This window comes from Arachis hypogaea, chromosome 6, assembly GCF_003086295.3.
Source record: "Arachis hypogaea cultivar Tifrunner chromosome 6, arahy.Tifrunner.gnm2.J5K5, whole genome shotgun sequence".
Lineage (NCBI taxonomy): Eukaryota > Viridiplantae > Streptophyta > Magnoliopsida > Fabales > Fabaceae > Arachis > Arachis hypogaea.
In genome coordinates this window covers 110,191,746-110,204,436 of record NC_092041.1, presented here as the reverse complement: position 1 = coordinate 110,204,436, position 12,691 = coordinate 110,191,746, and the positions used below count along the sequence as shown (strand labels likewise).

Below are 12,691 nucleotides of genomic sequence, written 5' to 3'. Positions count from 1 at the left end.
TTTCCACATAATTTTCAACATGCTTTCACTTCCATTGGCTCCAATCCAGCACATTGAAAAAATAAGAAACTCAAAATACACGGTTTCACTTTTCTCCAATAATAACAAATTCAAAAAAGCAAAAAATAATATTACACAACAATACCTAAAAACAAGAATACAAATAGCAATATTCTAACAGAACCAATTCTGACAGCAGAATCTGTCTGGATCATGATTTTGAATTTGCAATCACCCACTGAAGGATCTCTCTCGGTGACAACAGAAAGTCCAGGAAATTTGCATGCACTGTCCATTTGATCATTCACCTGAAAATAGCTATTAAATGCATAAGATATGTTACCTTGAACATCCAAATTTCCACATGAAGTTCCATATCCAAGACTAGTGCAATCAGCATTTTGGCACGCATAAGACACACTCGGCGCAACTTGGTCGCTGTTGAGGTTCGCCGAAGGCTTCATAATACACCACTTTTTAGGAAGATATGCGACGCCACTAGCAGCTACCAAGCCGTTCGGACTTGTCGGTCCAAGGCTGAGTTGGTACTTTGGCTTTCCGTCGTAGTAAAACAATCCCCAATGGCGTTCGAAGTTACCTGGCTGAATGCTTTTGCTGTCTTCATCTATGAGGCTAAATAGGTAGGCATCGATCGGACCCGGCCTCATTGGGGTACCTTTTCCGCCAAGATATCTAGACGTGAAGCCTTGGTTGAAGCGTTGGGCGTATTGAAGGTTCGCATTCCGGTCCCCATCTGTAGGCCACCCAATCTCTCCGACAATAATGGGCAGGTTTCCGAAGCCATTCTTCTGCAATGCCCATACTAGAGTATCATGGTTAGCATCAAACACATTGTCATAGATCTTTCCATTGTCGTTTATAGCACTCGAGAAGCCATTGAAGAAGGCATAGTCCATTGGGAAGTTGGGATCCGCGTAGAGGCTGATGAAAGGGTAGATGTTTACAGTGAATGGAGCATTGTTCTGGCTCAAGAAACTGACAATTTTTATCATGAGATCATGGATGTCTGTCCTGAAGTCTCCGTCGGAAGGTTTATCCGACGAACTTTGATACACATCAGCATTTAAAGGGGTGGTGACTTTAACCCTGTTGCCCAAACCAGCCTTCACAAGAGCTGATTGGATGTTTTGAAGAGCCGGAAGGGTTGTGGACTCGAACGTTCCATTGTAAGTTGACAAGAAAGGTTCATTTCCCACGGCGACATACCTTGAAAAAAATTACAAGAAATAATGGTTAGGGAGATACACATAATGCAAACAATAAAAAAAGTAATTCATTGTATCAAAACAACATTGTAAAATACTAAGATCTTGCAGAATGAAATCTCAAATCATTTCTATTCCATGATTCCACTCTTTCAAAAAGCAAAGAACAATAGGACGTATTCGGTTTGCATTCTCATTTTCTGTTTTCATTGTACCAGCTTCAAGTTTTACTAGAAAGAAACCATTTTGATTTCAATGTTTCCTTTGTCACTATTTTATTCACAAAATCCTGGAAATAAAAGCCAGAGCAAAAACAAGGTGGCCTTTATTTCAATATAACTCCCTATGAGATCTTAATTACACTCGACTTCCAAGAGAATTTTCATAACATTGGACCTTTCAATTTTTACAATCAAACAGAACAAATAATCTGTTTTTGTACACGCCTAAAATAAAACTGATATGGATTTTTTATTTTTGATGGCTCATGTCATATTTTATAAGTCCTTATTTCATCAATCAATGGTGAAAACTTAATAGTACAATTGCACAAATAACTTGGCATAAACATAAATAACTATTCCACATTCAAAGCTATGAACCACACAAACTAAGAGGCAATATAGTAAAAGATTCAAATTGATGAATTAAGTGGCAACCACAAAAGGGGATCACTCACAAAAACATCAAAGACCAAAAGGTTGAACTCTAAATCAATGAATCAACAAAAGACCCAAAGAAAAAGTGTTCTCTTTTTTCTTTTTCTACCTGATGTCTACTCCACCAGATGAGATATGAGCTGAGATATTCTTTGAGACCCATTTTTCAGCAGCTTGAACACTGTTAGCAAGTGTGTAAAGCATGTCATTTGGGATACCAACCATGACTTGGATCTGAGTCTTCTTAAGAGCCTCTAAGATATTTGAGTCAGCATCAAAAAGCTTCACTTTCTGAATACCATTGTCTTTTAGCATTTTCACCACTGTTGATGGTGGCAAAGGGTGTGTTGCTTGTGTTCCCCAGTTAACACCAATTCCACTCACCACTGAGCACACCAAAAGTTCAATGAACAACACCATAACAAGAAACCTCTTCAGTTTTCCACACCCCATTATAAGACACCCCAGATAAATGAAGAGTAAAAAATCTTGCTTTTTATTTATATGGGTATGTCAAATTTGAAGCTCGAAACTCAAAGGTGCTTTTTTTATTCCTGGGGTTTCACAAGTTTGTTGCTTTATTCTATAACCAGCTATGAAACTAAGTAAAGCAGAACTTGGATAACTGTTAAAGCATGAAACTCGAGAGAGAAGAGTACTCAAGAATAGTGATACAAAAACAATGGTAAAAATCACAAGTAGGTAAAAAGGGAAAAAAAAAGAGAAAAAAAAAACACCCTAACTGAAATTATTCAGAAAGCAACAAAGTTAAGGGAGCTTGAAAGCCTAAAAAAGGTTAAAAATAAAAGAGAAGCTAAGAACGGATCTCTTTGAATAGCAGAAGTGCAGAACCTTTGTTCTGCTTAAGTGCTTTAAGACTTAAGCTGAGCTGCTTCCCCAAAACAACAGAGAGACAAAGACGGAGAATGAGGATGTGTGTGTCTGTGTGTGTTTGAGAGAGAGAGATAAAGATGGAGAGAGAAAATAATGAGTCCTTAATGCATTATTGAATTATGAGACAGAGCAGAGAAGCTCAATGGTGGGGGGAATTCTGTATTAAAAAACAAGACGGTGGGTAAAATAATTATTTATAATATTAGAAAAAATATAACATAAAAACTTATTATTGTAATTATTTTTAAAATATAGATATAAAGGATAATGTATTTTTTAATAATATCCCAAATCAATTTTTAAAATATTTTTAGTCGATCATTTTTAACCACTAAATTAATCTATAAATTTTTATTTCGTTAGACAATTAGTATTTATATTAAATTATTTGTCTACATAAAAGATTTATATGAGAATTTTTAATATTTTTAAAATTTTTATTATTTTATTGAATAATAATAAAAATTGATTCATCTAATTTTTTACTAAAATTTAATATAAAAATTAATTTATCTAACAAAATAAAAATTATGAATTGATTTGTTAACTAAAATGTGTTGAACATTAAAATATTCTAACTAAAATTTTTTAAAAAATTGATTGGAATATTACTCTATATTTTTATATAAAGTAAGATATTTAGTTTTTAGTTTTATTTTTAATTTCTAAATTTTTTATTGAAATATGATAAAATAGGGAGAAGGGAATAGAAGTTAAAATACAAGTGATTGGTTGCTTTGAGTTCTTCGACTTCTAGTTTAAATATTTTCATTTTTCAGATTTTATAAGAAGATAAAATAAATTTTTAATATTAAAACGTGAAATATTAAAAAGAAAAACGAATCCAACCCTAAATATCTAGACTTTGCTGGATATTAAATATTTCTCCAATGGTGAGGGAATCTTTTTTTTGTTTGGGAGAATTAAGAAGCCAAGTAATCACATCACACAAAGTGGAACCAACCCTTTTCCAAAAAAGAATTACATAGAAAATCCCACATGCTTGCAAATTGCAATAAATGGCTTTAATTTTACTCAATTTTTTGTATATCTTTTTTCGTCATAACTGTTGAACCTGATAAGTACACTGTGTTGTTGAGGTGTGGCCGTCCCCAGAGAAAACCACTTTACTTCAATTCATAGACTTCAGATGCCAATTCCCATTCTTACATTATATTTTTTTTTATCTTAACAAAGATTATGTTACAAGATTTTCTCTCTTTATGTTTCGGCTACATTAATTAACGGTTTGATATGGTTCTGTATATAATACTAAGGTTATAAACTATAAAGTGTACATGGAAGTGGAGACAAAAGAAGAAGAGCATTTGAAGATATAGATGGCATTACTTGTTGCAAATTTAATTAATATCATATTATGAATTATTAATAGTTAGACATGATATGGGTGTATAATAATCTTAACGTTTAAGGTATAATATGTTTTCCACCTCATTATCCAGCAATGTCCAACTGCTTCTTGTCCTTCTTATCCAAACATAAAGTTTCTTGCTAGAGTCATGCTAGACTAACATACTTTTGGTTTTTTCTTTTCTTTTTTTTTTTAAATTTATTTTCCCCTCATAATTGGGGTATATATTGTTAAACATGATGATTACTGTTTTTTTTTTCCTTGTAAGCACTTTGATTGATTAGATAGTTGATTTAGAGGTTTAAATTTTTGTATGTCCAAAATGCATATTAAATCATTAATGCTTGGTTAAAGAATATTTTTTCACTCACTCTCGTTTTTGAATTACACATTTTTTAGACATATTTATGACTAACTATTATTTTTTAATTATAAAAAAATAATCATTATTTAGTCGATTTACACATTTTGATTAGTTTTATTAAATCGATTTTTTATGAGTTTAATTATTATGTGTTATATATATATATATATATATATATATATATATATATATATGTTAAAATTACTATTAATAGAAGTTTTTAAATTTTTATTTTAATAAATTCATAATAAATGTATTAAAATTTAACTTTATAATGAAGTCGACTTCACGTGAAGTTGATAACTGAGAGCCGTTAGATGATTTGACTGATTTGACTAAATTTTCATCTAACAGCTTTCAGCTATCAACTTCACATGAAATCGACTACATTTGAGTTTTCAATCACAAAACAATCTCACCACTCTCACCCAAACTTACCTTTTCACATTCAAAGGCAGTAAAAATTAGATTTCATAGCACGCGACTCTCCTCTTACTCCCAACGACGCTGTCGCCAGAGTCCATTCAATCGCATTGCCGTCTCTGAACCAGTTCTGGCGACACCGCTCTACATTGAGAAGCCGCATTTCACTTGGAGAGCGCCGACAACCCTAGCCCACACGAAGCTAGTTCGCGCACCGTTGCTGCCACGCACACGCATCGTTGCCGCTCCCTCATGCCATTGCTGCCACTCACTAATCCGGTGCCAAACGTCCTCTACACGAAGTAACAAAAATCACAACCAGGTTCCGCCATTTGTGCCCCGGTTCCTTTTTTTTCCTTTTGTTTAAACTGGTATTGGAATAAACCTTAGGAAATTCCCGATGAAAATAGAGAATCCAGACTGAAAGTGATTGGAATCATATTGAATGGCCCTGCTTATAACATTCTGCATATTGGACCTCTTTTTGTTATCAGTTATAACTTTTCTTAATGTTATTCTCAACTCCGAACCCCCATAGTCCTTTAGTAGTAGCTTCTGCCAAGAATGAACTTAAACTTGTACAATAGGTTGGTTTTCATTATTAATTTTTGAGTAAATACTCAATTTGGTCCCTAACTATTTGAACGACGAACAAAACACCACTTGAAGATGTGAAATTGACCCACTGGACCCCAATCATACACGAAATTGCTTATAGCAGACCCTGTAACCAGATCTGAGAAGGTGGAGTGATGACATGTTAGTTTCTACGCCACGTGGATACTGCCTTCCTCTAAATTAAGACCAATCGACCCCTTCCAGTTTCAAAAATGGCATCCTCAAGGCTGGATTGAGTCTCTTCAAATTAGGGTTCGGATCTTTATTGTAGCCACATTTGGGGATTACTATATGCAAGTCATGACTGGAGAAGATGGTGGTTACTACTCACGAAGCAAAACCGAGATGGGTGCCGATGCACAAAGCGAGGGTTCGAGTGCGAAGCTGGGCTCGACCGGTAGCTTTCGGAAAGGTGTGAATAGTAGGAAGAAAAAATTTACAGCACCTACATGTAACTGCAGAAACATATGCCATACTGTTTGAGTCAAGCACCATAAACAATCCAAACAGACTCTTCTTCGGGTGCACCTATTTTAAGGTAAACATAAATTAAAGTGGAACATTCTCCAGTTTCACATTCTATCTTTCTTTCTTTCTTTCTCTTTCTTGTCTTAGCAAGTTCATGTGTTGTTGCAGATCAGAACTACTCACTGCAAATTCTTTGCTTGGCTGGATGAATATGTGACATCTTTCCATGCTAAAGATGTTACTTCTAATGAATTAGTGGACCAAGTTAAGAGATTGGAAGAGAAATTGCAATCCATAGAGTTGTTGATGGCAAAGGATAGAACAGGGATAAAATCTAAGAGTACTAAATGCAAGACTATTCCAACATTGTTGGTTGGAATTGCAGTGGCACTGTCATTTTGGGTCTTATTCAGCGGACTGTATGGTTGAAAATTTTGTTTTTAGTTTATAAGAACTAAGTTAGGATATCAAAATAGGGTTGTGTCATGGATATTTATTGTTGACAAATGTGTGAGTTTATATGTAATATGTATGTTTTGCAACCTTAAAAATGAAAATAAGTTGTTATTTTCTGTTATATTCACTACATGAATACTAGCAACTTCATTATGATAGGTGATCCAAGTTGACAAAAGTAACAAAAAAGTAACATGGTAACATTACCAGAGTACTTGTAACCAAATTAGTAGCAAATAAGTCCATTTAAGGTACTCAAAATACATAAAATGAGTCAACCAAAATACATAACTAGAATAATCACAGTAGAGGCAATGTCTAAGCTAAATCAGTACTGCTGCACAACATAAGTAAACTAAATCAAAATACAACTGAGCATTAAGTTTAATAGCATTTAAACCAAAACAAAACATGGGATCCCATGTACTACAGGAAGACCTTTCAAAAAGAGTATTTCATGGTGAAAAGGTTAATTAATCCTTCTTTGGTAGATTTATGCCTGGGGTTGGAATGAACTTAAGCAGCGTTGATGAGGTTCGGTTGCCAACTGCTGCTATTGTCTCCACTGAAATAGCTTCACCACTGATGTTAGGTTGTACACGAGGAGGTCTTGGGTCTGAGTAGGGTTTGCATTAGGTTGAGGTTGTGGAATAGTGGTATTTGCATATTGTTGTGTTACTGGTGGGGCTGGGGGCCTTATGCCAATGTTTGCCATTGCACCTTAGGAGCTTCAGGTTGAACCATAATGGGCTGTTAACATAAAGACAACCAGCAACTCAGTACAGATAAGCACACAATAGGCTTCAAATACACAGCAATAAAAATGGTTGTTGTTACCTCTGACTGTGGGGCAGATTGTGAGACATTAATTTCCTTTGCCTCACCTATGAGCCTCTTTGGCATCTTTTTTTTTTCTTTCTAGCCTTTTCCTATATGAATCCAAAAGTGAGATTCAATACTGATCTTGACAATATACACAACACAACAATTAAATCCACAAAAACATTATGTCCTTGCAAACTAAAAGGATCCATTACCACTGAGTTGACCAAGGGTTCATCACTGACATCTGCAGTACCTATGTTAGTTTGACCTGAGCCTCCAACCTGAGCACAATTAAAAGACCATGAATGCATATCCCTTATCTTTCAAGACAGAAAATACCCTAACAAATGTAAGTTCAATACAGATAAATACCTAACCATTATAAGTATAGTACAATTTGGTCCCTGAAATCACAAATATGTACTTGTTTTGTTTGTCCATTTGCATTCTGCACCCCTGCAGCTTGATAGTCTGCCTCATCTCCATTATGCACGGCCAATTGTAGGTTAGAAGCCTTTGATTTTTTTCTCTTTGGTTGCCAATCATGTCTTGAAGGTGCTCCCTTGCAAGTCTTGTAATAATGCCCCTTTTTTCCGCACTTGCTACACGTGACTTGAAAAGTCCTTGTAACCTTGTCACCATTAGTTTGTGCTGGTGGGGGAGCTGCCTCTGACCTTCATTTTTTCGAACGTCCAGCCGGTCTTGTTCTTCCAGGTGGATCAGGCTTTGGTTGACTTGCTTCTTCCCATATCTCTTAACTGTTCACTGATTTTCCACACATATTATAAGTGGCCCTAACAGCATCCATTGTTAGCAGTGGACTAACAAAGTCCTCAGCAGCTCTGACCCTAAGTTTAGATATGGCGGCAACAGCATGCACACATGGCATACCTGGACGGAACAATAACAATACATTGATTTCTATTATTCTAAATACAATCCATTATTCTAAGTGTCTACTAATAATGTCCATTTGTGACTTCCAGGCATGATAAACTTGTCTATCCTCTTCTGTTGAGCTGGTGCCAATTTTTTAGTATATGAACTTAGGATCCATTTATGGTTGGCCATCTTTTTCATGATTGTGCATCTAATCTCCTCTAACATTGTCAATATTGGCTTCTTTCTAGCAGCAACTATCATTACATTCCATACTTCATACATGTTATTCGTGATGCTATCATTTTTTTGAAATTGACTAAAAAAAGCCCTGCACCACGCACCAAGGATCAATGCCATTCATATATTCCCATGCACCAGTGTTTACACTCTTCAGTTTCTCCATGGCATCCTTGAATTGACTATGTGTTGTGCACCTTGAGGCTTGCCACACAAGTCCTTCAGTTTGTTTATTCTTAAATCTTTGTCTGAAATCATTCTAAATATGCAGCACACAATGTCGATGGTATGCATGTAGCATCACCTCTTTCATGGCACGAACAAGACCCTACAAGTAATACATAGACTCACAATTAATCACATTTAACACGTTGGTTTACAATATTTTCTTATAAGAACTTATGTAGATAAACAAATATATCAACCGTATTTATAGATCAAATCACATTCAACATGTTGGTTCACAATATTTTTTTATTAAATGAAAAGACCACATGTACTCTATATACTTCCATTATAGTTAATTACAACATTTGAACCTACATCTACTATTAGTGAATAATAATCTCAATAACAGAAAGCAACTTAAGAAAATGCAAAAAGCAACTTAACAATTCAACTTAAGAATATTCTAAAGAAAAAATAAACATCAGTTTTCTACACAAATGTTTTCTAACCTTCTATTGATCATACATAAAGTTCTATCCATGTGTCTTGTGATCACCTAAATCCTCTTCAAACTGAGAAACCACATTCCATTTTCTGTATTTTCAGTTTTGACCACTACATATGCAATCACAAAAGAGTGATTATTGGCGTCTTGTGCAACTGCCCAGAGGAGCTGACCACCATAATAACCCTTAAAAAATAGCCATCTAACCTTATCAGTGGCCTACAACCAACTTTAAACTTAGTCTTACATGCCTAATTACCAAGTACAGTCTCCCTGATAGCCTTAAGAGTCTTAGTTATCATTTTAGGATGTACCTAAACATTCAAATCTTGCTTCAGATGTTCCATGGCCTCTCTTGGACTCAAACTAGGTTGAGTTGCTATCAGCCAAATTACTCCCATAATTCCTCCTATAAGTCTGCTCGTCATGGAATGTCTTAACCTCAAATGAAAATGTAGTAGAATTTTTAGCTACGTATATCAACCAAGGACATGTCTCTTCCGCACATCTAGCTCTGACCATCTCTTTTTCATTTTTGATGTACATGTAGTCCCTGCCACATGAAAACATCCTTCAAAGCTATTTTAAACCTCTCCATTTATTGCGAATTGCATTTCCAACTCAAACCTGATATTACTATATTCATTGTCTTCATTGAAATTAGGATCTGCAACAACCTTTTCATCCTCTGATGAGATAGGGGTGTGAAACTCTTCAGAGGCATAATCATAAATGATTTCCTTTTCAGACTCACTTTCAACATTTGGGTCTCTGACACCTGCTCCTATTGGGCCATTATTTAAGCCCATATCTTCACTAGCCACCGCTAGAGTGTAACACCCTAATTAGCGTAAGCCTTACCTCACGTCGTAAAGCAAGGGTTAATCAAAGGTTACAACAGTTCTAAGATTTTACATGTATTATATAGAAGGACAAGAAATTAATATTATCTAGAAGCCCGATGAAGAATATAGATCAAAAACAGGATTTCAAAAGCGCAAGACGTACTAACGAAGCTACTGACTTAAATCATAAGAAACAGGTATAGAATAACAAAACATCATAGTATAATAGTATAATATCATAAGACACTAGCTACGACTCGCGGAGTTTAAGCTGGCTAGCCATATACAGACCATGTATGAAACTAGACAGTAAAAACAGCTTATACAAGTTTTGTTCTCTCAATACAAGCCTCTAGGCTAAAGCAAAATACAAAAGTGAGAGACATATATATATATATATATATATATATATATATATATATATATATATATATATATATATATATATATATATAATAATAATAATAATAATAATAACTCAAAAGGACTCCGAAAGATATCTAGATCCTCCGCTTTTGTCACCAACCAGACAACTCACCGAGGTGGGTTGTGACCTGCATCTGAAAAACACAACAGAAATATGGTATGAGAACCGGAGCCTCTCAGTATGGTAACAGTTCCCAGTGATGTAGGATATAAGACCCCGGGACGCCAAAGGCAATCCTAGACTCCATATCCATCACAAGAATTCAAGCTTAAAGCATACTAAACCGAAACAGCATAATATGTAATCCCTTAATACAACTTAAGTCATAGTACCAACTTAGGGTAATCTATCTTAGGAAATTTCTACTCTAATCAAATACCGCTGCCCCACAGCCTTCACCAACTGATCCATCATGCGATCTCATCGCTACCGCCGTCTGAACCTCCTCAACCCCAGTAAAAGCACAAGTATATACAATACAAGTAAAACACAAGTAAAGGTATATACAACAATTAATACAAGTAGCAATTTGACATGTTAAATAGATAAGGAAAATAATATCAAGTCGGCAAAGCACACAAACATGTAGAAAATGCATATGATGAATGCCTGCCCTACTGGTTGTGATATCACATTGTCGGTTCAACTGCCAACCCGACACATCTCCATGGAGATGTTGCCCTTCGGATTCATGGTGTGGGAACCCCCGAGATATAGTGCTCGGATCACTATCCAGGGTTTTGCGCTGTACGCTCTGATGATTCGAAGGGATGCGAGCGGGATCTATTGCCACTGACCTCACATCTAAGCGCAAGCGGGACGAACTACCGCCCTTACGCCGCCACCGCTACCTCGACAGGCGGGATCCAACCTCGGCCCCTGCCAGACGCATAACGTCTTATAATCTCAATGAAAAGTGATACAGTGGTTTTCAAAAACATTTGTAGTACAAGATGGATCCATCACTTCATTCAGAGTACTCGACTCCTTTCAACCATTGTTCATTGCACAATTTAGTTCCTTGCTTTCACATCTCATTCACCAACCATTCAACACACATCCTCAAACCTTCCCAGTACAACAGAAACCTAGTACTCCGTTTGCTAACTTTTTCCAAACAATAATGTCTAAGACCTTTAACTCATTTCCCATGTTTGAATGCCCAAAAATATGCCCAAAAGTCTTAAAAAGGTGTTATAGAAGCTTACAACCTCGTCGGAAAGGTGAAATAGTTAAAAACAAAGCAAAATTTGAGAAACATGACGTGTTCGTCCGCACATGGGTGTGCTTATGCACGCCCAGGAAATTTTTAAAAGTGTGCATACACACAGGGGTGTGCATACGCACAGGTTTCAAAACATAAAAGGATCTATTCACTCGCACAACCTGTGCGAGCGCCCCCAACAGACTGGCCTCCCCAACGTGTGCATGCGCACAGATTGCAATTTTTCCTTTGTTGTGCGCGTGCGCAAGCTGTGACAATGCTGCAGACAGATTGCCTGCCTCTGCGTGTGCAGACGCACAGGTCTGTGCATGCGCATAGGTCACCATTTATGCAGAGTGGGTGTGCGCACACAACAGAACACTCAGAATTCTATAACTTTGCAAAATTTTCAGATTTTCAACACTAACTTTGAATGATCATAACCTCCTCTACAAAATTCTAAATTTCACAAACTTTATACCGATTTAAAGGGTTTTCAAAGATCTTTAACTTTAAATAAATTTCAACCAATTTTGAAAATCGAGGCAAAAGTTATGATCAGATAAAGTTCACCAAAATTATACTTTTATCCAAAATCACAATTTTCATAATTGCTTTGGAAATCACAACCAAAACCAAACCAACCCAGTTCAAACTCCACATTTCATCATAATCAACCCTCTTTGTCATTTTATACCAAATTTACCATATTTTTCTTCACTTTTCCTCATCCACAACATCCATATCAATACATCTCATATATCAAACTTCATTATCAATTTTCGACTACATTACCAATCATTCAACACCAAAATCACATTTATCAACATAATTCACTCCTCAATTTCACAATTCATTTATTCTCATCATATCACTATTAATCATCATTTTATCAAACATCATCATACAACCATATCCAGCAATTCAACAACCATTCAAATCCAATCCTATCCTATGGGTCACTAGCCTAAGTGTCTATGAATGTTATATACTACATAGAGAAAACCGAAACCATACCTTGGCCGATTCCCAGTATGAACCAAATGAGCTTTCGACCAAAATCTAACCACCAATGTAGCTCCAACAAGCACCAACAAGCTCCAAACTCACAATAATCA

The 12,691-nt window shown here is 35.8% G+C and overlaps 1 protein-coding gene across 1 annotated transcript; it reads right to left on the bottom strand.

Annotated features, from left to right (window-relative positions):
* LOC112755650 (glucan endo-1,3-beta-glucosidase 5) lies at positions 1–2,950 on the bottom strand. Its single transcript, XM_025803872.2, has 2 exons — positions 1,995–2,950; positions 1–1,227 (listed from the first exon to the last, which is right to left on the bottom strand). Exons 1-2 carry the CDS (start codon positions 2,336–2,338, stop codon positions 132–134), a joined length of 1,440 nt encoding a protein of 479 aa, XP_025659657.1. The 5' UTR covers positions 2,339–2,950; the 3' UTR covers positions 1–131.
* Positions 2,951–12,691: the final 9,741 nt, after the last annotated feature.

What these genes read in the sequence shown, in the direction of transcription:
- LOC112755650 (XM_025803872.2), bottom strand. Translation starts at nt 2,338, where the DNA reads ATGGGGTGTGGAAAACTGAAGAGGTTTCTTGTTATGGTGTTGTTCATT. An exon ending in TCTGGTGGAGTAGACATCAG is followed by an intron (nt 1,228 to 1,994) that starts GTAGAAAAAGAA and finishes ATTTTTTTCAAG; the next exon opens with GTATGTCGCCGTGGGAAATG.